The 27,534-nt window shown below is 39.8% G+C and overlaps 1 protein-coding gene across 2 annotated transcripts; it reads left to right on the forward strand.

Moving 5' to 3' along the window:
- Window positions 1–983: 983 nt before the first annotated feature.
- On the forward strand, window positions 984–27,390 carry LOC114160505 (G protein-activated inward rectifier potassium channel 1-like). Of its 2 annotated transcripts, none has more exons than XM_028043122.1 (3): window positions 984–3,673; window positions 21,447–21,738; window positions 26,181–27,390. In XM_028043122.1, exons 1-3 carry the CDS (start codon window positions 3,008–3,010, stop codon window positions 26,843–26,845), a joined length of 1,623 nt encoding a protein of 540 aa, XP_027898923.1. In that variant the 5' UTR covers window positions 984–3,007; the 3' UTR covers window positions 26,846–27,390. The 2 variants fall into 2 exon arrangements, with proteins under 2 accessions (XP_027898923.1, XP_027898924.1); XM_028043123.1 differs by having other exon boundaries at window positions 995–3,673; window positions 21,447–21,663.
- The last annotated feature ends 144 nt before the right edge of the window (window positions 27,391–27,534 follow it).

A 27,534-nucleotide genomic window follows, 5' to 3' on the forward strand; every position in this document is an offset into this window, starting at 1 on the left:
TGTACAGTCTTGCACTTTAATTTTTAACATGCACATAAGATAAAACAAATATGTTAGATGCTGAATTAAGATTTTTGCATGGCTTTAAATGAGTGTCTTGTATTTCATGTTTTGCGCACATTATTAGGTTTTTTTTTCTTTTCTTTTTAGAAATAATTTGCAAAAAAGATGTTAATAGGTGGTGGAGATATACATTTAAAGACCAGAGGATGTTCCTCTCAAACCACTGCTGAAAAAAATAAAATAATGGGAGTTGATCAAAAGATAATGATGTGGTGTCACAGTGTGGTGCAATCTGTGACCTGAGTTTGAAACAAGAGCAGCAGAATCCATCTTTAAAAAATCTCTAACAGCCTATAGAAGCCAACCAATATGGTGTCACCTCTCTTCCTTTATCCTCATTTCTACATATAGAAAAAAATGCTCCCTATATGATTTATTACATTAAACGTCTCTTACTGCTGTGTGAACATAATCCGAACAGGATTTCTTGCTGTTGCATCAGATTAAGTCATTACAGAACTAAAAGTCATATCATGCCTCTTTTTAAAACTTCTATGCAAATGCGACTAAGAATTTTTTACTGAAGTTGTTTAACCGTGTTGTTCACCTAAGCAGAATGCAGTGCTTTACAAAAGTATTTATACCTCAGAATTTTGTTCCCCCCCTTCTTAAACTTAATTTAATATTTAAATGTGTAATAGAAGGACAATTATTTGGTTTTTCAAATGATGCCCATAAATAAAAGTCCAGTGCAACAAATGATCTTTAGAAGACACCTAATCATTTAAAAGCATCCATATTTGTGTGATTTGATGAAAAATCGTGAGTTTTTTTTTCTCCGTCAGGAAAAAAAATGAAATGATGTTTTACCAAAGAAGTAAAGTAGTAAACATCAATGATGTAAAAACTGAAAAGGATACTGCACAACAGATTGGTAGAGACATAAGTGTGAAAAAGTGATACGCTTAGCCATTTCTGTTGCAAAACCTTCTAAAAAATAAAGAAAAGCCGCCATGGAAGCCAGCATTTCCAGAAACTTGACCCAACATGAGTTAAAGGCTTTATTTATATCATCCAATCAAACCAAACAAATCTCTCTCCCATAGAAGCTCCATTTGCTCTCAACACAAAATTAAAGGACTGAACAAAACCACTTTCTATGTGAAACAAAATCAGTCAAGCGGCTTCTTTATTCTTTCAGTGACTGAGGCTCTATTTAAGCATTCATTAACATGAGCTTGCACACACTGCTCTGCATGCACCACTGTGCAAATCTTTAGGTGTGGTGTAATTAAAAGGAGGGCAAATCAAGTCAGGAGGAGGGTCACTCATGCCTTTAATCATCATCCTTGGGGGGAGAACAATGGTTAAGAAAATCTTCCATAGGATATCTATACTGGGTGGCGGTGGGTGGGGGAGGAATAGGTGAGAGTCGAGAAACTGATATATTAACAGGAAATAGGATTTTAGAGTCATAAACATGAAGTAATTTTCCAAAGAATTTAACTTAAGTAAATTTTCTGATGTTAAATTGTGATTATTGTGATTTTATGTTGAAGACCGACACAAATAGCACATAGCTGTTAAATGGAAAGAAAATGTGTGTGTTTCAATGTCTTTCAAAAATAAAATCCTGAAAGGTTTAACATTCACTTATATTTAGCCCCTAAAGTAAATAATTTAGATGACTTCCACTGCAACAGTTGCGATTGTTTTGTATGCATCTACTAGATTTGTCCATCAAAAGACTGAAATCTTTCTCCATTCTTCTTTGAAAAATAGACTGAGGGCAAAGCTTGCCATAAATTCTTAATTGCATTCAGCTCTAGATGTTGACCACCAGGCCATTTTGACACATGCATATGTTTGGATCTAAGCCAGGGGTTTATCATCTTTGGGCAATGAACTGAACATAGCTTTGTGAGATACTTAGAATATCGTTTTATAACCAAACATTGCTTTAAACTTTACACCTCGTTTCTTCCAGACCTGTCTGTTGTGTTTTTTAGTCTTTATGACTAAGAAAGTCTGTATATTCTCTAACAAAACGTCTGAGGCTTTTAAAGATCAGCTGGATTCTTCTTAATAAATTGTAAACATCTGGACTCTATTAAATAATCATTAATGAACTGACTCCTGAAGTCAACTTGGATTTTTACTAAGCAGAATTAAGATAATGGAAGCTGAATATAAATGCGCTACAAACTTTTTTTCTCCCCTCCAAAGGTGTGAATACTTTACTGAACACTGTCTCAGCAACGCCAGAGTTCACCAACAGTTGGTCAGGTTTTAAATGCACATGGACGGACCATCCAGCAGGTGGCACCGTTTGACTTAGTCCTATCATTCTCTAATATCATCAATTTAAATATTTGTTTTCATCTTCCATCAATACTCCTTAATCACACAGGAGAATGCACCTTAATTAAAACTCTCATGAAACAAGAAGATGAATAAATTATCCATCTGGTTAATTTTTCAGAATGAACCTATGATCTATTTATTAACTGACCAGCTGAACTGGAGTCAAACTGCCCACATCTCATATTGTGTAACTCTCTCCTCCTCTTTTTCTGCCCCTTTCCCTTCCTCTCTCTGCATCTCCAATACTCCCTCTTCTCTCTTTAACCATAACGTCCCACCAGAAGCGGTGTGTAGTGGACGGCTCCTGAGCTACCGAACGACGCGTCAGTCAGAACACACAGAGGCTGAGCAGAGCGCACGGAGAAGAGCAGAGACTCATTGGTGTGATGTGAAATAACCAAGAGGACAGTGGAACTTTCCATCAAGCGAACACCTACTGTGCAATAAAAGCAAACAGGCAGTAGGTATTTTCTGTTTGTTTGTTTTTATCTTTCGTAATTCCCAGGATCCGCTGTGCGCACTGAAGTGGCCATGGCGTATTTTACGCACTGCAGGTAACCAATCCGTTGGAGACTAAAACTCTAAACACATCCTGGATTAAACTGCGACTGTTGCGCTAGTTAACACCAGACGGGCGGACATGGCAGCACTTCGGAGGAAATTTGGAGAAGACTACCAGGTCGTCAACACCAACCGGGCAACTACTTTCTCCGCCCCGGTGAAGAAGAAACGCCAACGCTTCGTGGAGAAGAACGGCCGCTGCAACGTGCAGCACGGAAACCTCGGCGGGGAGACCAGCAGGTATCTCTCCGACCTGTTCACCACTCTGGTGGACCTGAAGTGGCGCTGGAACCTGCTCATCTTCATTCTCACCTACACCATCGCTTGGCTCGTCATGGCATCGATGTGGTGGATCATTGCTTACATCAGGGGGGATCTAAATCACGGCCACGATCCGTCCTACACCCCGTGCGTGGCGAACGTTTACAACTTCCCTTCAGCGTTCCTCTTTTTCATCGAGACCGAGGCCACCATCGGCTACGGCTACCGGTATATCACCGAGAAGTGCCCGGAGGGGATCATCCTCTTCCTGTTCCAGTCGCTGATGGGTTCCATAGTGGACGCCTTCCTCATCGGCTGCATGTTCATCAAAATGTCCCAGCCTAAGAAACGCGCGGAGACGCTCATGTTCAGCCAGGACGCGGTGATTTCCCAAAGAGACGGCAGACTCTGCCTCATGTTCCGAGTGGGCAACCTGCGCAACAGCCACATGGTGTCCGCGCAGATCAGGTGCAAACTCATAAAGGTAAGCAGAATGCGCAACTTAGCGCAACGCCAAGTGGAACAAGTCAATTTTATTTGTGAAGCACAATTAAGCAACAAGAAAATTTAAAGTGCTTTACATCATAAAAACATCAAACAGTCACCAATTATGAAACAAGCAATGAACATGACATTTTATCAAGTGCCATAATCAAAATTATAAAATAATACACATCAAATAGGTTGATCTATGTTCCACTTACTACAAATCAAAGGCAGCTCTAAACAGCTGGGTTTTTAGACTAGATTAAGAGTACTCAGTGTTTCAGCTGTTTTGGAGTTTTCTGGAACTTTGTTCCAGATTTGTGATGAATAGAAGCTGAATGCATCAGATATTCTGTTTTTTTTTTTCCACAAAGCAATGCAGACGAGAAGTTGGTTGAACTTTACCCTATCCTGCTCTACTCTATGAATTAAACCTTTAAACTATTATTTTCCTCTCATTCATGACACAGTCCTTTCATTTGCATAATCTTTCTTTTCTAAATCTCCGCGCATCAGGTTGGTTGGCAGATCTATAGGTTGGTAAACTTTAAACCACCAGGATCTATAAGAAAAGGCAGTGATGGTTTATATCTGGAGTTACCTCAGTTTCTTCACAAAAACTGGAGACTGAGTTAATGTGACTGGTAGATGCAGAGAAAGTGAGGAGATCCCCAACATTGGATGCAAACTTCAACTGCAATCTTCGAAAACAGTTAAAAGAAGTTTAAACAGAAGGAAATGAACAACTCTACTAATGAAGAACTCAGCAGCTTTTTTTTATTTTGTAGTTAACACAGCTAATGAACCTCACACTCTGAAAATGAGCAGCAATGCAGAAAATTACAACACAAACAGCAGCGAGGTCCGCTGGCTCTTCTTTTAATTATCACCACGGAGCTCCTTTCAGCCACATCTATGTTCGGTGAGCAAAATGGGCCATAAAAGAAGACAAACTGCATTAGAGATGTGCTTGGAGCTTGTTTATGTCTGTGTTCTCTTCCACACACAGCATTGGTCAGCTTAATGATGCATGCAGGCAGGCGGAGAGCAGGAGGCAGGGAGGATAGAGCTGCTCCACACTGTGGAGCACGAAGGAGGGTAACAGCTCCACAAACAGGAAGTAGAGTCACGAAACTGTACCACAAATCTTCTGTGTAGCAAAATCTACATACAACTTTTAATATGTGTGATATCATCTGAATAGTCTTGGGAAATTAAAAAAATTATAAAGCAAAAAATGGAAGCCCATGTTATGAACCTTTAAACCCAGCATAGTCTGGACTGTCTTTTTTTATCTTTAGAAAACTAGACCTAAGCTTCCAAATCTTGCTGCAAACTGTACAAAATTTGCACAGTTTCTCTTTCTGTGAAAAAATAAAAAATAAACATAGCAACCACCGTACACTTACATTTGCTCCAGGGCTTTGTGGTCTAACCTTGTTCTCTCGCTTCAAAGACTCTCTTACCCACACTGCAGCTCTGCCAGAGCGCAAATCACCAAAGAGACAAACGGATCAGGTGAGTCACTCCAGAAACAAACGCGTTGTTTGCTATGCAAATGCCTTTAAACATCACATGCCACATAAGTTTTTTTGGATAAATGAAAAATCATTCAAGCTGAATGCTGGACATGCACTTCCTTCTTGGAGATGTTGGTGGTGCTGTTGAGCTACAGCTCTGTCTCATTCAGGGCTCAAAGGAAAATACAAAGAAGATAGAGGAGATATTTTAAAGCTGTTAGAGATAGGGGCAAACTTTGACTCCAGCCTGATCCTAAAGCTGTGAGTAAATGAACAGCTTATACACTCCTGTAATATTTCAAATAATTTCACATATGGACACATTTTAAAAGTATTATTGCAGTGATTTGAACTCACTTTAAATTGTGCTAGGAGAAGTTCAAACCGAAACTAACATCATTGTATTTTGCCTCCAAGGAGGAACACTTACTTGATGTACTTTAAAGTGACCTTAAACTATAGTTCTCATGGCTTTACATACAATTTTCAGTTTTTATTTTGACATAGATCATTTGTTTTCCTCAGTTTTAGCTCAGTATATGTACCTGAGTGTAACAGCATGTTTTAAAGATTGGGATATCTGGAAAATACATAATTCTGATACCATTCCTGAAAAGTGCAATGACGACTTTTATTGTGATTAACCCACGTTTTTTATGACTTAAATCTTTCCGTACCATTACACAATGTAATTGTGTGCAGAAAGGGCACTTAAAGCTCATGCCATTGACCGAATACGTCACTGATATCCAGAGCATGAATCCCTGAAGCTTGAAATTTAATAATCTACCAAATATTGCATCCAAGCAGTCCTTTCCAACGGCGGTACTCCACACACTGATACTGTGATTATGTCTGTGAGTCAATATATTGTGCAGCCTTATTAAAAATTATGAAAGCAAACATGAGTGCAATAGAAGACATGCCAATTTTACTGTAGAGCAGATGGGCGTCTGTCATGTCTGAGAAATGAAGCTGAACCCAGCACAACCTGACTGGCAACCTGACAGATGGATCATAAAATTGACTTTTCAACTATTATGAACCTCTGCATGATTTTTCTGTGGAACATAACTACAAAATGCACGTATTTGTGGATTATTTTCTGAAATATTCAAAAGAAAAGTCAACTTTGGAAGTTGAAATACCCATCTGCAATGCTACTTGACATGATATTAGCTATCAGTAGCAAAGCAGCCAATCCAGTAGCACCTTTCATCGATTGGCTATGCTTTCCAGGAGTGGAGTTAAGGAAGAACAGATATTAGCATCTGCACCAAAGTGTTTTCTATTGTACGTATTAAAGCATATTAAAGGTATATTTAAAATAGGCTGTTTTTAGTGTTTTTATAGGGGGCTCCTAGATTTTGGAGATTTTAATTTAGCTTAGTGACTATGGTCAACTGTAATAGCAGTTTGAAAATCAATGTGTTTGTGAAATAAACTTGCACCCTGCACACTGTGAGGATATTTTCATAGACTCACATTATAGAAATGAAAAGAAATGTCACTTCAATGAAATAAGACAAGCAGTTCTTCATGTTTCTCTTACATCTGACACAGACATGCAGAACAAAATAATTGCTTTCTTCTTTTTTAGTGCAGACATGATCAACACTACCCTGTTTAACTGAAGGAAACAGAAAACCTGGATGGATTTTTGTGGTTTTCAGCTTTCTGTTTCTCACAGTTATTTATGTGATGAATTGCTTTGCAGATTTTGAGAGACATCAATATGGGTGCCTCCCCTATTAATCTGGCTCTTTGGTTGTCGATTGGCTCAAAATTAATTCTGGTTATCCAACCGAAAATACAATCCAAGTATCCACATCAGTGTTGATATTTTTTTAAAAATAAAGCTGTTGAGTCAAGAAAATTGATGGAAGATGGTTTATGACCATTCATAATTGAGTAAAACATAATTATTTCCTCCCTTTTATTATTTTCCCCGTTTTGATTATGTGTTAATTCTTTAATTTTAACATATCTGAGCTAAAACTTTGATTAATTAGAAGTTGAGCAGGCCAGGAAATATTGCCAGAGGTTATTAGACATTTTATATGACACTTGTATTACAATAAACATTCTTGGAATAAACAGAACTGTGGTAAGATGTAACTTTTTCTTACAGAAAATGATCAAAACAATGCAGCCACTTTTACTCAATGAAGGCAAATATGACCTTTACTAAGCATATCACTTCTCTATATGTCAGCAATATAACCACCATATTCAGTGGTGATATGTAGATAAAGCCGACAAAAGTGCTGCTGTGCAGGATAAAAGCTGCAGTCTTTCATCACTGTGAGTGCAATCCATAGACCTACTGACCTTTTTTTGGTTTGAAGTGGGTCTGTAGCCATCTGCCTACGCCTTCATGCTGTGTGTTGGTTCTCCTTTTTGCCTTTGGTGATGCCCAGGACGCCAGAGTAAGACGTTTTGGCTCACATGTTTGGAGAGCCCGGCAGCGATCTGCCTCTGTGCTGGTCTGCAGGAGAGACCTGGTGGTGGAGACATTTTGCCAAAGTGTCAGCATTACTAAACAAAAAATGCATAATATTTCCCGTATAGTGCAAAAAGTTTATTTTATCAGTGTGCTTTTGATCACTATTTATGGTTAATTATTATATTATTCATAATTATCATAAACAATTGTGACTACAATAAACTAATCCTAGTTTGTCAAATACAATCACTTTTTTTCCACTGATGTTTCTATACGAACACTGATGTTTCTATACAAACATTGAGTAAATATGAAAATATGATGGGCATACAATTACTAAACTACTGCCAAAAACAGAAAATCATTGCAGGGATGTATTTAATTATCTCTTATAGCTCTTACAATAATTGCTGCAAATTATTGTGATAAAATTTGATGTCCATGTTGCCCATCCCTAAATGCTACCTGGATTCAAACAAAAACCAAATTCTCGATCTAGTTCAAGAGGTGCATTTCCAGTTTAACCCAAATTTAAATCGCTTTTCAGTCCATAAGAGTCTTGAATACCTCCTTTTTGACTTATGCAGTGTGCATTGAGTCTACACTGACAAGGAAAATGTTTGAATTGTAATGTGGGAAATTAAAAGATTGCATTTTTATAGAAATCAGTGTAAAATCTATTTAACTTACTGTTAGATTTTTGTCCTCTAGAAAATGAAGAAAATGTTTATCTTCTACTGAATTAAATGATTTTTCTTCACATGTCCAGATCTAGAGCGTGAAATTTCACTTCAGTCAAAGCTACGATGGAACAGATCATGTGCTTTGGCCAAATTTAGACACAAATTCAACATTTCGAAGTTGCCATCTGCAGACACTTTGAACTATGAGTAAAGTTTGTAGTTGATTACACAAAAAGATGGTTTGGAAAATAAATTAGAATGAAACATTCACAAGAATGCATGTTTGATCCTGTAAAACAAGATGGAAGCTCTTGTTTACATGGCTTTGGGCATCATGTCGGTAGCCTGCAGCCCTGCTGAGATGTAGTGGAGGATTGCTTGATGACAGGAGGCAGAAAATGGGGTGAAACAGGCCAGTGAGAGCTGTCACCCACAGAGTGGCAGCTCTGTTGGGTCTGACAGCTTCGAAGGGCATGCTGGTAAATAATCCTCCCTGAAATGTTAACTGGTTTTACTGGGAGGTAGGATGGAGGGTGGGTATGTAAAGGAATAGTGGAAAAAATGGCAAAACAACAACTCAAATAGTCAAAGAAAGTTGGTACAATAAAAATGAGTAACATGTTTTCCTATGTATTTTCAGCACTTGAGAGGTGCAATCTATTTCAGGCATAAATGAAATATTCTCAGTATTGCTTTCCCAATACGAAACAGTTCCAACTGCATGACTGAGCGGAGGATTGCTGGAGAGAGCTCTGCAGGCATTGATTAGTCAGCCTCAAATCCAAAAATCATTTCAAATCTCTGCAGCTCAAGGCCCTCCTATTTAAACTTTTTTTTTTTTTTTGTACACAAGTTTTCACAACTTGTGCACAGCGTAGGTTTTCTGCTCATCTCTGTCCAAGACATCTAAACTCTGTTCGGCTATCTGCATCAAACTGTTTCCAAACTGCAGGTTTTATTTTGGCAAAAGATGTGACGTCTTTTCCCCCGGTGAAGTATTTTGCAAACAATAAGTCTGCAGAAGTTTGATTCTCTCTAGTCTGTGGATTTTTCCTCCTACGCACCAGTTCAAAACCACTGAAGGTGTCCATGAACCTTCAGAACTGAAAGACTAAAATGCCATTTTGTTTCTGATTTAAGAGCCTGTACAGTATAATTTTGAATGACATTTTGACACAACTCTCTGCTGCTAAGTGCCATACACTGAACTAAAACATACTTAAATAGGGAAAGGGGAAAAAAAGAGCACAAAGCCTAAAAAGAAAATGATTAGACTTCATATTTCAAGCACCATCCATTAGTGTCTAATTTTTAATATTGAAAGAACACAAGCCTCCACAGTAATCTTATTTTAGACACACTTACATAAAGTCTAGCCAATAAATAATGAGACACAGTGGCCAGGATATCTTATTATCATTGCAGGATTTAATTTAAAGTTATTCAAGTGTTCGTGTGCAGCAGTTGTCTAACCAGTACCGCATGTTTCACCAATAAATCTCCTTCCTTAGACCAAGGAAAATAAGTGCTTTAAAAACGGCTGTCAGTTGTGTATCAGTTAGCATTTCAGCCTCACATTTTGATTTTCTATTAAATATTTTCGATATGTTTTATGAAACAAAATCCATAAATAGGAGGGTTTTCCGCACTGAAACAAAATCTCACTAAGTATTTTTGTCAAGTTTTTAGTGCAAGTACCCTAGTACACTTGAATTATGACAAAACTAACTTACAAGAAACTTTTTAGAAACACATAGTTGCTTGTTTAAGTAAATAACTTTTTTATGTTTATGAAAAGATACTTGTTCCATTGGCAGATTATTTTACTTATAAGTGAAAAACTCTGCCGTTGAAACTAATAATTTTTCATCAATATTGAGAAATTTTTTACTTAAAACAAGCTCAACTATCTTGCTGAAAAGTTACTTGTGAATTACTTTAATCTTTTTTTGTGTACTAAGATACTTGCCGTAAAAATTAAACCAGAATACCTTGTAAGATTTTGTGTTTTTGCAGTGCGCGGTAACTTGAAATTTTACAGGAAAAATCTCAGAATAGATCAGGATCCTTTGACAAGCCAGACTGGGAAAGGATCTGAGTTTTTCTTGACATCACATACAGTGAGGAAGATGGTTTGAGAGGTAGAAAGATCTCCAAAGTTCACTGCTGGAGTTTGCTTAATGCTGCTAGGTGTTCAACTGGAAAGGCATGCTTTGGTCTGACATGACAATGACTAAGCTATTCGCCAACTAACACACAATAAAACATGGGCTGAATATTTGAGAAAAGATCCTCAGACCAACTGCTGTGACCTTATTATTCCTCTGAAAATAGCTTGTCTATGGGTATTTAGTCAAGATAATGATCTGAAAGGTATGGATACACCAACAGCCGACACAAAATCAGCATTTGTTTGTGGTAGAGCCACTATCAAGACTTAAACCCTTTAGAAAATCTGTAGATTGGACAGAATAGAAGAGCATACAAGAGACTGAGAGAGAGACGATATAGGCCACCTTCTGTCAAATTTTAATCGGAGTTTGATGGATGAGTGATTGATGACTAATAGATTTTGATTTCCGGTCACAGGATGCCCCTCCCCCACCTTTCCCACCCATCCCCCACACAGATCCGTTATTCCCACGCCTTCTGACCTCTATGGATTTGAATCAGCCAATAGAAACAGACAAGGGGTTCGGCCTTTACTGTTTCTGCTATAAGTAATGTTGGAAAAATCAAGCACTCTACTTGTAAGAGTTGTTCAAGAACTTTACAATGAATGGAACTAAACGAGTTCATCCTGCTGCTGAGAAAAATGGACCTACCTCCTCTGCATCAATTGATACGGATTCGAAGTTACCTAGCCCTAAGACATTCGCTAAAATGATGAAGTCAACACCGTTAACAAACAAATACTTGCTTGCTGAACAAGAAGAAGAAGAACCTGATATTGTATATGAGATCCCGATAGCAGTGAAACTGGATATGTGCCCTGTGCTGGATAAACCTGCAAGCTCACCTTCATCGCCTGATGCATCTGCCTCAAACACTGCTGATAAAAGAGAAATACCGACAGGCGGAACGTCTCTTCTATGCGAGACCCCGATATCCATCTATGACAACTCCAGGTTTGGAGCGGATGCCCCGAAGAAATCGACATTTTATCTGTGTCGTGTGCAGAGCCCGGTATTTGGATCTCTCAAGGCAGACTGGTCTTTAAAACCTCATGGTCTATGGGGGTCATGGGGTTATGTTTTCCGTTATGAGATCGGAGAGCTTTACCTGTACCAGCTGGACAAGGATGAGGAGCTTTCACCGATATCAAATACATGCAGCCTCACCTATAACGACTGGGCAGTGCTAATGCTCGCAATTCCTCGCGCCAATGAAGATATGGAATTGGCCTTAGAGCAAAATACAAGAGAAGATGAGGCTGACCCTCGATCTGCAAAGAAAACCAGAAGACAGTGTTTCCCGACCGATACTGAAATTGGAAAGGGACAAATTCTTTTCAGCGCAGTGTGGAAAACGAAAACTACAGAATCAGGGCGCTGGTCCTTAAGGGCGAGCAGACGGAGGGGGCAATTTGCAGTGACCAACTGACCTGACCGACATGTTTTAGGAGATGTGGGGGGAACCGGAGCACCCGGAGAAAACCCACGCAAACACGGGGAGAACATGCAAACTTCACACAGATGGTGTCTGTGAAGACTCAGCGCTAACCGCTGCACCACCGTGCTGCCCACGTTTTTTCCAATTGGGTTGGGAAGGATCTATTTTCTAGTTTGTCAATGGGGGGAAGAACTTTTTAAATTTGGTCTTGACGGAGCGTGGCATGGCGCCCCGTTCACAGAGGCTACAACCTCCATGCGTTTGATTCCAGTCCTCGGTTCGTCTCCTGCACGTCTTTCTCCTTCTCTAAATATCAAAATCAAGAACTTTAGACACGTTCTTGATTGTCTTCACTTGTTTGTTTCTTTTTTGGCTTCTTCCATCGCAGAGTGTTTCGTACTTTCTTCCAAAATGAAATTTTAGACTTTTTCTTTTTACCATCTGGATTGTCCAAATCCTCCAGGATGGTTTCTCCAGCGACCTCGGTCTCTTCTGAGGATTCTGGATCCGTGGAAGAACCTGGTAAAGGTTCTCCTGAGAGTTCCTCCTCTGAAGAAACCTCTTGATTTAATACTTTAACTTGGTTCTGTGAGTTTTCTTCCTTCTCTTGGGAAACTGTGATGGGTTGTTGTTGGAAACCTTCTTCTTCGGCTCTCAGAGTGTCGGCCAGCAGTAGATCGTCTCTTGCTCTTTGTAAATCATTTTTCACACAAATGAGCTCCTCCTGGTGTTTTTCTGCTTGCTGTTTTAATGCAGTTACTTCGGTTTCAAACCGACTGTTTAGCTCCATGTACAAACGGTTAACATTCTCCAGCTCAGCCTTGGCACTTCTTTCCTTGTCTTGCAGGATTTTCTTCTCTGTTGTTGTGATTTCTTGGAGGATGGCATATTCAGCTCTCAGCTTCTCTAGAAGCTTCTTGTCCTCCTCTGTTTGCTCCAGGTGAGCTTTTCTTTCCTGCTCTACCTGATGCTGGTATGTCTCGATTTCTCCTGACATTTTGTGGAGGAGCTCCTCCTTCTCAGCTCTCATATGGTCTAGAAGCTTCTTGTTCTCCTCTGTTTGCTCCAGGTGAGCTTTTCTCTCCTGCTCTACCTGCTGCTGGTATGTCTCGACCTCCTGCTGTAAATCCATATTGTCTCTTTCAAACCTACGTTTTATCTCCTCGTGCGAAATGTGAACCTGATCCAGTTCGTTCAGCATCTGCTTCTCTCTCTTTCTCAGAATTATGATTTCTCTACCCATTTTTCGAAAGAGCTCCTCCTTCTCAGCTCTCAGCTTGTTGACTAGCTTCAGACTCTCTTTCTGTCTTTCTTTGTTTGCGTCTTTCTCACGTTTCACCTCCTGTCTTACCAGAGAAATATCTACTTCATACTTACATTGCAGCTCCTTGTAGGAAGTATGGAGTTGGTCCAGTTCTTCTTGGACAGCCTCAGTTTTCTTTCTCTCAGCCTGTATTCCAGCTACAAATGCTTCCTGGCTGAGGAGGTGGGCCACCTTTAAATCCTCAAACTCCTGCTGCAAGGTCTTCTCCTTCATGTTTTTCACATCGTTGTGAACCTTGGAAGCAGTGACTTCAGCGTTAAGGTCTCCTGGATCACTGGACATCTCTTCCCTCTCTTCTCTTTCTAGTCTCTCAAGTTCTCTCTCTGCCTCTTTGACCTCATTAATAAATCTCTCTCTGAGGGCTTCCTGCTGTTTTAGCCGGAGTTCCATCTCTTCCAGCTCCGCCTCCAGGTCGGCCATGTTTTGATCGTCTTCTATCCTGGCGCTCTCCATTTCCAGACTGGAGTCCAGTCTGTGGGTTTTCTCATCTAAGATATCCAGATGTGCAGGAGCGAAGCTGCCTTGGGGGTTTTGCTGGACTCCCGTTCTCGCCTGGGGTCCCATCATTTTGTTGCAGTATTGCTGAAATAAGTGAAACATTTCTCCTCAATACAATCACTAAAGTTGTCGATTGGTAAACTACCTTAAAGAGCTTTGCGCACGTCTGAACTGGTCAGTGATATTGCAAGCAATGAAAAATATGCAGAATTGTGTTGCATACAATTCTGCAGTTGATGACATCACAGACTGCATCGCCAGTGACATCACAGAGTCTTCCTTTGCTGGCGGTGTGACATCATTCCACCACCAAATATCTCACTATTTATTCTTGTTTACATTCAAAATAGTCCATGATTCACTCGTTTTTATCCAAACTCATTTCCGTTTTGGGCCAGATCAAAAACCTGAATGTTCATAAAGGGCCTGTTGTGCCAGAACATATTGATAAAAACCAATTAAATTGTTAAAATATCAATAAATAGGTGTTTCAGCATGAAAACTCAGAAAACATGTCGATAAACTCAGAAAACATGTCGATAAACTCAGAAAACATGTCGATAATTTAGTTTACCAATTCACACAAAAATCAACAGATTCCCTCATGTTTTCTGAGTTTATCAACATGTTTTCTGAGTTTATCAACATTTTTTCTGAGTTTATCGACATGTTTTCTGAGTTTATCGACATGTTTTCTGAGTTTATCGACATGTTTTCTGAGTTTATCGACATGTTTTCTGAGTTTATCAACATTTTTTTCTCAAAATTGACCATAAACACTTTGGATCAAGTGCCTGCTGTCTCAGCCTGACCTGATGTCAAGTTATAGTCCATGACCGATAGAGCGATTAATAAAAGATCACATTTAACATCATATGTTAGCGCAAATATTGTAAAAAATTCCTTACAGATATTTCTAAATTAGCGCCACAAAATCTGTGATGTTGATTGCAGAAAAGCACAAAAACAATCCTGGATGAACTGATTAGTGTGAAAAGATGTTCATCCATCCATCCATCCATCCATTTTCTGTTCACCCTTGTCCCTAACGGGGTCGGGAGGGTCGCTGGTGCCCATCTCCAGCTACGTTCCGGGCGAGAGGCGGGGTACACCCTGGACAGGTCGCCAGTCTGTCGCAGGAAAAGATGTTCAATATTACGTTATTTTAAGAAAAACTTATTGATGCTGAAACACCTATTTATTGATATTTTAACAATTTAATTGGTTTTTATCAATATGTTCTGGCACAACAGGCCCTTTATGAACATTCAGGTTTTTGATCTGGCCCAAAACGGAAATGAGTTTGGATAAAAACGAGTGAATCATGGACTATTTTGAATGTAAACAAGAATAAATAGTGAGATATTTGGTGGTGGAATGATGTCACACCGCCAGCAAAGGAAGACTCTGTGATGTCACTGGCGATGCAGTCTGTGATGTCATCAACTGCAGAATTGTATGCAACACAATTCTGCATATTTTTCATTGCTTGCAATATCACTGACCAGTTCAGACGTGCGCAAAGCTCTTTAAGGTAGTTTACCAATCGACAACTTTAGTGATTGTATTGAGGAGAAATGTTTCACTTATTTCAGCAATACTGCAACAAAATGATGGGACCCCAGGCGAGAACGGGAGTCCAGCAAAACCCCCAAGGCAGCTTCGCTCCTGCACATCTGGATATCTTAGATGAGAAAACCCACAGACTGGACTCCAGTCTGGAAATGGAGAGCGCCAGGATAGAAGACGATCAAAACATGGCCGACCTGGAGGCGGAGCTGGAAGAGATGGAACTCCGGCTAAAACAGCAGGAAGCCCTCAGAGAGAGATTTATTAATGAGGTCAAAGAGGCAGAGAGAGAACTTGAGAGACTAGAAAGAGAAGAGAGGGAAGAGATGTCCAGTGATCCAGGAGACCTTAACGCTGAAGTCACTGCTTCCAAGGTTCACAACGATGTGAAAAACATGAAGGAGAAGACCTTGCAGCAGGAGTTTGAGGATTTAAAGGTGGCCCACCTCCTCAGCCAGGAAGCATTTGTAGCTGGAATACAGGCTGAGAGAAAGAAAACTGAGGCTGTCCAAGAAGAACTGGACCAACTCCATACTTCCTACAAGGAGCTGCAATGTAAGTATGAAGTAGATATTTCTCTGGTAAGACAGGAGGTGAAACGTGAGAAAGACGCAAACAAAGAAAGACAGAAAGAGAGTCTGAAGCTAGTCAACAAGCTGAGAGCTGAGAAGGAGGAGCTCTTTCGAAAAATGGGTAGAGAAATCATAATTCTGAGAAAGAGAGAGAAGCAGATGCTGAACGAACTGGATCAGGTTCACATTTCGCACGAGGAGATAAAACGTAGGTTTGAAAGAGACAATATGGATTTACAGCAGGAGGTCGAGACATACCAGCAGCAGGTAGAGCAGGAGAGAAAAGCTCACCTGGAGCAAACAGAGGAGAACAAGAAGCTTCTAGACCATATGAGAGCTGAGAAGGAGGAGCTCCTCCACAAAATGTCAGGAGAAATCGAGACATACCAGCATCAGGTAGAGCAGGAAAGAAAAGCTCACCTGGAGCAAACAGAGGAGGACAAGAAGCTTCTAGAGAAGCTGAGAGCTGAATATGCCATCCTCCAAGAAATCACAACAACAGAGAAGAAAATCCTGCAAGACAAGGAAAGAAGTGCCAAGGCTGAGCTGGAGAATGTTAACCGTTTGTACATGGAGCTAAACAGTCGGTTTGAAACCGAAGTAACTGCATTAAAACAGCAAGCAGAAAAACACCAGGAGGAGCTCATTTGTGTGAAAAATGATTTACAAAGAGCAAGAGACGATCTACTGCTGGCCGACACTCTGAGAGCCGAAGAAGAAGGTTTCCAACAACAACCCATCACAGTTTCCCAAGAGAAGGAAGAAAACTCACAGAACCAAGTTAAAGTATTAAATCAAGAGGTTTCTTCAGAGGAGGAACTCTCAGGAGAACCTTTACCAGGTTCTTCCACGGATCCAGAATCCTCAGAAGAGACCGAGGTCGCTGGAGAAACCATCCTGGAGGATTTGGACAATCCAGATGGTAAAAAGAAAAAGTCTAAAATTTCATTTTGGAAGAAAGTACGAAACACTCTGCGATGGAAGAAGCCAAAAAAGAAACAAACAAGTGAAGACAATCAAGAACGTGTCTAAAGTTCTTGATTTTGATATTTAGAGAAGGAGAAAGACGTGCAGGAGACGAACCGAGGACTGGAATCAAACGCATGGAGGTTGTAGCCTCTGTGAACGGGGCGCCATGCCACGCTCCGTCAAGACCAAATTTAAAAAGTTCTTCCCCCCATTGACAAACTAGAAAATAGATCCTTCCCAACCCAATTGGAAAAAACGTGGGCAGCACGGTGGTGCAGCGGTTAGCGCTGAGTCTTCACAGACACCATCTGTGTGAAGTTTGCATGTTCTCCCCGTGTTTGCGTGGGTTTTCTCCGGGTGCTCCGGTTCCCCCCACATCTCCTAAAACATGTCGGTCAGGTCAGTTGGTCACTGCAAATTGCCCCCTCCGTCTGCTCGCCCTTAAGGACCAGCGCCCTGATTCTGTAGTTTTCGTTTTCCACACTGCGCTGAAAAGAATTTGTCCCTTTCCAATTTCAGTATCGGTCGGGAAACACTGTCTTCTGGTTTTCTTTGCAGATCGAGGGTCAGCCTCATCTTCTCTTGTATTTTGCTCTAAGGCCAATTCCATATCTTCATTGGCGCGAGGAATTGCGAGCATTAGCACTGCCCAGTCGTTATAGGTGAGGCTGCATGTATTTGATATCGGTGAAAGCTCCTCATCCTTGTCCAGCTGGTACAGGTAAAGCTCTCCGATCTCATAACGGAAAACATAACCCCATGACCCCCATAGACCATGAGGTTTTAAAGACCAGTCTGCCTTGAGAGATCCAAATACCGGGCTCTGCACACGACACAGATAAAATGTCGATTTCTTCGGGGCATCCGCTCCAAACCTGGAGTTGTCATAGATGGATATCGGGGTCTCGCATAGAAGAGACGTTCCGCCTGTCGGTATTTCTCTTTTATCAGCAGTGTTTGAGGCAGATGCATCAGGCGATGAAGGTGAGCTTGCAGGTTTATCCAGCACAGGGCACATATCCAGTTTCACTGCTATCGGGATCTCATATACAATATCAGGTTCTTCTTCTTCTTGTTCAGCAAGCAAGTATTTGTTTGTTAACGGTGTTGACTTCATCATTTTAGCGAATGTCTTAGGGCTAGGTAACTTCGAATCCGTATCAATTGATGCAGAGGAGGTAGGTCCATTTTTCTCAGCAGCAGGATGAACTCGTTTAGTTCCATTCATTGTAAAGTTCTTGAACAACTCTTACAAGTAGAGTGCTTGATTTTTCCAACATTACTTATAGCAGAAACAGTAAAGGCCGAACCCCTTGTCTGTTTCTATTGGCTGATTCAAATCCATAGAGGTCAGAAGGCGTGGGAATAACGGATCTGTGTGGGGGATGGGTGGGAAAGGTGGGGGAGGGGCATCCTGTGACCGGAAATCAAAATCTATTAGTCATCAATCACTCATCCATCAAACTCCGATTAAAATTTGACAGAAGGTGGCCTATATCGTCTCTCTACTGAGAGATCCAGAGAAATTGTTCAAGAGGGAATGGTCAATGGTGAATCTTTAAACCCATCTTTTGTTTCTGTGGATACTGAGTAATCCTGTTCTAGCAGAACGTATGGGAACTTTATTCTTGTTGTAAAGATCATTGAAATCTTCACGTCTTATGAGAATTAAAAAAAACAGCTACACTTCTATTGACATGCAAATGTAACCATTTCTCTCTAACACAAATATCTAGTTCTTTTTCTGCACCATTTCCCTAAAAGCATTGAATAAAATGAATACAGTGAGTTTGTTGTCCCATCCTCTGAGCTTCAGGATGGAAATCTGCTCTTTTGTTAGAACAGCATGTCAGATTCAAAGAAAAAAAAAAAACAGTCGACAAGCTCGTCTATCTCTGAATCTCTGTGCAGGGGGGAGCAAAGCACATTGCCATGGGGGCCCTGTGTGAGGAGCTTCAACTGTCAGTATTTGCATACAGTCATCCATCTTCTAAATCTTAAGTGACAAAGACAGAAAATGAAATGCAGAACTTCTCACAGCTATCCCGAGCTCGCCCTCCTGAAGGGAATGACACTAAACAGCTAAACAGGATTCAGCAGCCCGGAAGGGCCAAACATTCGAACACTCTCCGAACCAGCATCAAAGGCCTTCTCCAACTAAAATGGGGGCATTTCACTTACATGCACAGGAGAGGGAAAAAAGCTGGTATTTTCTGGCAATCCAAAGCCTGTTTACTCACCCCTCTTCCACAGTTTGTGTCTCAGACGGACGCAGTGCAGAGTGAAATCCCCGGGAGGTCAGAATGATACTCGACTCTGAGTAATATGTCTGCAGGATGCATAAAGCTTGGACAAAAAATAAGACCTACACTAACACCAGCTATAAGTGCATTGCTGCCACTGTTTTCACCTGGTGTGTGTGTGAGAGAGAAATACCAACGACACCTGGATAAAGCAAACTGACATGAGCCTGAAAAACTCATTTTGTTTGCTCATATAGACTCAAACTGGTTTCTTCACTTTGGTCCAGTGACCTTCATGGTTACCCGATCTCAATGCAACAGACTTCTTTCAGGATGTGGGGAAACAGGAAATTTTAGTCATGCTGCAACCAAAAAATGAAATCCTGCTGCAATTGTATGATACGGTCGTCTCAATATGGGCAAATATCAGAGGAATAACACCTTATTGTGTCTATAGTACAAACAAATAATGTAGAGGATCATTTTGGCAATAGTAACCTAATAAAGATTAAATATAAATGACTATTAAAAATAATTTTTTTACAAAAAATAGTCATTTGGAGCAAGCATTACTGAATGACCTTTAGTAATCAATAGCTGATGTGAAATTAAAATTTTTTGTGACCAACACACACACACACACACACACACACAGACACACACACGCGCGCGTGCCTCCCGCCCCCACACAAATCAAATAAAAGGAGAACAATGCACTGTTTTACATAAATATCCACTGAAGAATGCCTTTGCTATATCAGCAATGCAGTGCCATTTGAGATGAAATTATAAGTGTCACAATTACAATAGGGAGAGAAATCAAGGTACTGTATTAACTAGTATCTAAATGAAATGAGAAAAAAAATGCATCAGTGTTTTTAAGTTGTTGAAAAACCTACAAAAACCGTAGAACCACCAGACATTTTAATCATATGCAATAAGAGTGCTTTTTCTGTTCATACTTTTTTCGCCGCAACATTATGAACTAATACCGGGATAAAATAAATATTTCAAGCAACAAAAGCAATAATCACAGCACTGGCAGTTTTCTGGGTTTCCAAACCTTAATGAAAATGTCTTTGTCATTATAAAGCAAAATTCTTATCATGCAAACATGTTTTTTCCACAATAACGTTGAACACTACGCTTACATCTCCCAGCCCTAATTTGGATGTTTTAAACCAGAACAAAGACAGAAAGTTGATCTCTAGATGTTATTTGCTCAAGCTGAGATAGCAATTGTTAGCATGTGTAGCTGGTTTATTTCTAACTGTGACTCAAATCCATCAAATATTAATAAATACCTTTAAGGTTTCTATACACCATTACTGTATGGGTGAAGTAGGTTACCACTGTGAAGAAGCTTATTGTGGAGGATGACAGGATTTGGCACACAGATAACGAAGCCGAAATGCTATAGCGCTAATGTAGCCTAAATAATGCAGCGCTAACGTGTCCTCAAGGCTGGACTAAATGGTTTAAGGTAACACTCTGGCACAAATCAGCCTCCTTACATCTTTTTTACTTTATTTAAAAATATTAAATACGTCAGCACTACTATTTGACCTTTTTGTAAATACTTCCTTTAACTTTTTATGCCATAGCCACATAAATGCTAAAAACAACATAGTTTGTGAGAACTGATTCTTGTAAAACTCCATGAATGTTTTCTTGTTTGTATGGAAGGGAGCAGAGATGGGATGCATGTATATTTGTGAGGGAGATGATAAAGAAGCTGTGAGCGGTGCAGAGGTGGAGATTTTTGTGTAGGAGGATTGCTGGTGCATGTATTCAGAAACACTTTCTGGCAAAAAAGAAAAACAAAAGGTAAGAACCACATTATTGGGCAGCCAGAAAGAATGATTAGTTTTGGAGTAAACCTGCAGATCTGGCATATAGAAATTATTTAAATTACAAGGAGCTGGAACATTCAGAACTTCATCAAGAGGGAAGCAAACATTTTACCTGGCAGTTATTAGGTGTTCGTTCTTCTGAGACTAATGGACACTACAACTGTCTGAAAATCCTGAATGCTTGGCATCTAAGTCACTGATAATCACTGATGTCATGCATGTCGACGAAATTACTATTTAATATATGAATCAATGTCCATGCAATTCTTTTATGATATTAATTGTGGAAGTCTTTCCAAAAAAAGTTGCCTAAAAAGTGCAAGTATAATCTTTATAAACAGAATCTTGTGTTTATTTTCCTCTTTATTTTCACTGACTTCAAATGAAACTTAACAAAAACCTCATCTCTGTTATGTGATGCATCTTACTTGATGTCTCTTCCCTCTTTTTCTCCCATTTTGGTTTTCATCATTATCCTCCAGTCTCGTCAGACACCTGAAGGAGAGTTCCTGCCACTGGACCAGTGTGAGCTGGACGTTGGCTTCGGGACGGGAGCAGACCAGCTCTTCCTGGTGTCTCCTCTCACAATCTGCCATGAAATAAATCCCAAAAGTCCGTTTTTCGACTTATCGCAGCGCTCCCTCATGAACGAACAATTTGAGATTGTCGTTATCCTCGAGGGCATCGTGGAGACCACGGGTGAGAGAGCTGTTCCTGTTACTACTTTTCTGCTGCCACTGATTCCTATCTTCAGTATTCACACAGCATTCAAATGTAAATATTAACTTATTTTTCTATTTTTCATGTTAAAAAAAGAACTGGGGAGAGGGCAGTGAGAAAGAATGACATGTGAATGAGCGCCTGATTGAATTATGAGGAATATTTTATTACTCCATAATCAGTTTAAGCCCACTGTATGCATAATAAATGCCTGTGGTCACAGAAGTGTGCATCACTGTGATGCATGTGCTGAGTTTTCATGCAGCATTTCTCTGATGACGGTTAGAAGCAGGAGTTGGTGTACAGCCTGCTTACTGCAGAGAAAATCCTCAGCAGCAACACTGATCCCCCTGTTGCATATTTAACAGAAAGATTCCTCCCTAAAGTCCAATGCAAATAAATTCATCTTCCCTCTTCTGCGCCGACTCCATCCGTCCTGCTGCACTCTGCCACTTTTGTGGTGGAGACAACAGAGCTCAGGAGGAGGATCAGCGTGAGAGCAACAGCTCGTCTTATTAACATCGCAGCGCGGCTAAGAAGCTGAGAAGGAAATATGTTAAAATACTCAAACTCCAACACCTACACAAGGACTCATGCACATCTTGCAGGTCCTGAAATTTCATTTTCTTCTTAGCCCAGACAGCTTAGGGGGCAGATTATTTATAATTGTTAGCAAAAAGTACAAACATTAAAGGCTTTCTACTACATTTCTCTGATAAAGGCAAACGAATAAATCCGAATTTGACTTTTAAACCCAACAAAATTGTTTGCATTCCACTTATGCATGAAAGTCACAAATAAATAACGGTAAAGGTTTATCCTCCTAAAATACACAGGAATAGAAAAACACCACCACTAACCATATAGACACACACACAAGCCCAATCCAACAAGTGTTTCCATTTAAATCTGGACTGGACAAAGCTAAAGATCAGGCTCTTCCAATTTTAAGCACTTGGATATCATCATCAAAAATAAATGGTAAAATATACCACTGGAAAAGTAAGAAATGCTAGTCAGAAATTATACATAGGGTCTGACTGCTGTAATGCTAAGAAAGAGTTTCCCATTGGTTATTAAGAAAGGTGTAAATAATTTTACACAAGCGTTTTTATGAAACTAAAATACTCCTTTTGTATACTTTCATTAGAGATCCCTGTATCATTTCTTACCAGAAAGATGATCTGTGTCTAAAGCTCCCAGGTGTATGAATAACTTTGATCTCTACTGCACCATATAGTAGGACTGAGTGGTATGCACCTCAATTCTAACGTAATATAAAGGTTTGTTTCATTTTACTCCTCTCTTCATTTTACTCTGATGAAATCTTCTGAAGACTTGCAGAATTTGCAAGTGCCAACATCAAAGTAGAATGAATAAAAAACATTTTACATTACAAAAAAAAATAAAAATCACCTGTAATGAGGTAAAACATTTCATTAAGTAAATGTCACACAAACAGCAGGATGAAATCATGTTTAAAAACAACAAAATTGGCAACAAACGTCTATGAAGAAATTGCCAAATAAACCAGTTAAATATCTGTTCCTGACAGAACAATACAATCCAGAAATGTCCACTTCACCTGAAACTCAACATAATCTTCAGAACCTTGATTCATGCATCCTAAAGCTAAGATTCAGTGAAAGCTGCGAATATTCACAAGAACCTTCTTCTGGGATGTCCGGCTTGCTGTCTGCCAAGTATTTGTGTTGCTGGGAGCTTTTATTTTTATGCAAGATGCAGTGAACATTATCCAGGTGGGTGGCTACCCATATGATGCCTGAGAGATGAAGCTAAAATGGCATGCCTGTCAGCCTCCAATGTTCCTATAATGCGGTTGTCATGTGTGTTGACCAAAAAAGTGGGAAAAACAACAGCAAAAACCCCCAGCCCTCTTCAAATAACAAAAGTGCTTGAAAATGAACACAGTGCTCATCGTTGTAATCAGAGCCAAGACTTTAGGCTAAAGTATTTTAAAAAGTGACCTTTGAGGTAATGTAGGGCTGTTAAATGGTTTTGTTAGATGAAGTGTAGTGAGCCGGGAATAGAATCAGGCTATGACATAACACTGCACCCCTCGTCGCTCAGAGGTACGCGATAATACTCCTACTCTTCAGCTAACCGCAGAGCTCTTCAGAAACTCAGAAATTACAGCTGTGCATTTATTGATCATCATAAACCTCCCAAAAAAATTGTACTTCTAAAAAAAATAAATATGAGACCTTTTACAGCGCTTTGCAAAAATAATCTCCACTGGGAGAATGGTGTACATCTTTTCTCTAGAATGCAGTGAGTAGAATTGAGACTTAAAACTCCAGTCAGTCCATCGCAAACTTAATGTTTATATTTAGAAATTATAATTATTTCTCTGGACATTGGCTCAATTTCAGTTTGGTATATAAAAAGAATACATTTTTTAAGCCTCTTAAACCCTAAGCAATAAAACTCTAACAGTTTAACCTGTTTTAAAACAGATATGGATTTCCTGTTAGTTTAATATTAAATATTAATATTTGCTTTAGTGAATGGTTCTCAGCGGCTGCAAATAATTGTCTTCTGTCCTCCACTGTATTTTAAAAACAGTTGTGGAATATGTTGTAATGAAGGGCAAAGACATGACAGAAAATGAGCAGACTAGGAAAAGTTTAATGAAAACCTTCCAAAGAAGAGTTTTCATGAAGATTACAAGAAAGCTTGGCTGATTTACAAACCAGTCTAAAGACTGGTTTCAAACTTCTGCAGGTCATTATATCTTATTTTGTGCTTCTTGGTGCTTCAATAAAGATGGCAGATGAAGTTACTTGCAAACATATTCATGACTTGAAGTTTTTTCAGATTTTGTCACATTAAAACATCAAACTACAATGTCTTTCATCTTTTAGGGACTTTATGTGACAGAGCAGCAAAAAGTAGGGCAAACGTGTGAAGTGGAAGGAAATTGATGCAAGTAAAAATCTTGTAACACCATCTACTACAATTGCAGCTGCAAGCAGTAATTGCCATTTCTCTAATAGCTTTGCAGATGTACAGACTGAAATTATTGCTTTTAGATCTGGACTTTGACTGGGCCAATCAAACACATCAATATGTTTTGATCTAAACTAGTCCACTGTAGTTCTGGCTGAACGTTGAGGGTCACTGTCCTGCTAGAAGTCGAGACTCCGCCTCAGTTTCAAGTCATTTTCAGCCTCAAGCAGGCGGTTATAGACTTGACCTACATCTGATCTCCCCATCAACTGATCAGCTGCTGCTTCAGAAAGCATTTTTATGGTAGGTTCAGAGCGATAAACCATTTTAGTTTCCACCTTAAAAAGCCGTATGAATGTAAGCCAGGAAGCTCCGTTTCAGTCTCCTCTGACCAGGCAAAGGCTTTTTGTTTTTCAAACTCTTCCATGTAGATCAGATTTCTTCTTCTGTTTCTTAGGTTAAACCAGAAACTCTTTATAGGAAGCTCATTTCACTTTCCCCAGTGTGGAGTCAAATACAACCACCTCCATTTAGCCCTGCTCTTTTTTAACCACGAAACAAGACAGAGCAACCTCAGTGTGGTTGCTGACAAAACTAAACTGTAAATCTTCTGCTCTACCCTCACCCTAAAAAAAATACAAAGTTTAAGTCCTCCACATGAAGAAGCAGTGAACTCCTGACCCACATCAAAAACCTCTGATGTGTGTATGTGAGTGACTGCTGACTGAAGTTATTCAACTTCACCTCAAATACACAAAATCTTACCAAGTATTTTTTTTTTTTGGTTTCTAGAGCAAATATCTTAGTATTCTTGATATACAAGACAAAACTAACTTACAAGTAACTTTTCAGCAAGATGTAAGTGCTTGTTTTAAGTGAAGGATTCCTTAATATTGATGAAAAAGTCCTAGTTCCACTGAAAGATTATTTCACTTTTAACAAGACATTTTTCCCATGTTATAAGTGAAATAATCTGACAGTGGAACTAGTCATTTTTCATCAATATCATGGGATTATTGACTTAAACAAGCACTTATATGTTGCAGAAAAGTTATCGGTTAGCTAGTTTAGTCTTATTTCAAGTGTACCCATTCATTTGTGTTTTGCTGTGCTTTTATTGGTTGTCATTACATCAAAAAATGCGCACTAATCACAATCCTAATTTACACTGGCAGCGGAAAATTAGATAATCTCACAACACGGTTGTACAAATTGCGGCCACCTTGCAGCCCGGAAAGATTTTATTTATTCCAACCGTATATACAGATACTTTGCTTCTTGTAATGTCATCCTTGTTATTTGACTGCAGTACATGCTTTGTGACTAGATATCAATATATTAGGTTTTAAGAGCTTATATTTGTTTTCCTGAACTGAGAAATCCATTAAATGCGGTTTATTATTGCTTTCTCATGTGATTAATTTGTTTTTGAGTAAAAAGTGAATCCCTCCATACAGGCATGCTTTATTTGGACCCCATTAATTGAAAGTCATTGAGATAATTACTCATCCATCACTGTTTTGCAGGTATGACATGCCAAGCGCGGACATCATACACTGAAGACGAGGTTTTATGGGGCCACCGCTTCCTGCCCGTCATGTCTCTGGAGGAAGGCTTCTTCAGAGTGGACTACTCTCAGTTCCACAGCACATTTGAGGTGCCAACACCTCCATACAGTGTCAAAGAGCAGGAGGAGAAAAATTCGTTGCCTTCACCTCAGTCCACTCCCACCCCCGCTCTGACTGAGAGCCACGGCGCCCGGCGCGACCGGGTGTTTTCTGTGGATTGCATCAACACTTCAGAGGAGAGGGGCCGTCAGGGAGGAGCGGGCGGCCGGCTGCCGAGCAAGCTGCAGAGGATGAGCTCGTCGGGGAAGGAGGACCTGCAAAGGAAGGTGCTTTTGCTCAGCTCCCAGCATGCAGAGAAGGCGTGCAGCACAGGGGACCTCCCCATGAAGCTGCAGAGGTTGAGCTCCTCCCCCAGCCCAGGAGCACAAAATCGGCTGCAACTCAAGTCACTCAAGGTGGGCTTTGAGCCCATGACACAGTCGACAGGAGACCTGTACCAGCGCAGCCCACCAACCACGCTGTCACCCACTCCTGTGCCCATGCACAGCCCCCTTCTGTCAGCTGGAGGGAGGCTGGAGGACAATCTGCCACCAAAGCTACGAAAAATGAATGCTGACCGCTGAAATCTGGACAACAACCACCAAACACGAGAAGGTGCTGCATACAGGAAACAATGAAAGCAATTATAATGGGGCAAGAAGGACTAGTAGGCAACTTGTGTTTTTTTTTTCTTTGAGAACAAGCTATTACTGGAAATACTGTGATTTCTGTGCTTCATAACAAAGGAATAGACTAAAGACGCATATTTACTGGATCATTCTGAGAAGAGTTGTGCATGTCTACAATAAATCTATTGTTTTATTTATGCACCACTATACTCAATAGTCAGTCTTAGTTTTAATCAAGTATAAATTATATTAAAATGAAAATAAATACAGTTTGATATTCTCTGCCTTGTCTGATTCCTGCTGTTTTAGCTGAAACCAAGGTAAGTGTCGTTACAAGACCTTATTTAACCCAACCTTAAGTATATATGATGAGCAGAAACAGATATACAATTATAAGCAAAAGTCATAAAAAATGGATTCTTTAGTGCACCAAAAATTACAAAACTGCCACTCTGTCAGAAAGATCCAAGAGGGCAATAATGAAATAGATTATCTTAAAAGCTGTTACAAGTTTATTGATGTATTCACAAATTTCAAGAACTTTTTCCTCTTGTTGGGATCAGAATCAGATTTAATGGCTAGGATTATGCGCACAAACAAATCATACAACCTTAGTTTCACATGCTAAAGTGCTACAGAAATTA

This window comes from Xiphophorus couchianus, chromosome 16 (assembly GCF_001444195.1).
Source record: "Xiphophorus couchianus chromosome 16, X_couchianus-1.0, whole genome shotgun sequence".
Taxonomy (NCBI): Eukaryota; Metazoa; Chordata; class Actinopteri; order Cyprinodontiformes; family Poeciliidae; genus Xiphophorus; species Xiphophorus couchianus.

What these genes read in the sequence shown, in the direction of transcription:
- LOC114160505 (XM_028043122.1), top strand. Translation starts at nt 3,008, where the DNA reads ATGGCAGCACTTCGGAGGAAATTTGGAGAAGACTACCAGGTCGTCAAC. An exon ending in TCAGGTGCAAACTCATAAAG is followed by an intron (nt 3,674 to 21,446) that starts GTAAGCAGAATG and finishes ATTATCCTCCAG; the next exon opens with TCTCGTCAGACACCTGAAGG. An exon ending in TATTCACACAGCATTCAAAT is followed by an intron (nt 21,739 to 26,180) that starts GTAAATATTAAC and finishes ACTGTTTTGCAG; the next exon opens with GTATGACATGCCAAGCGCGG.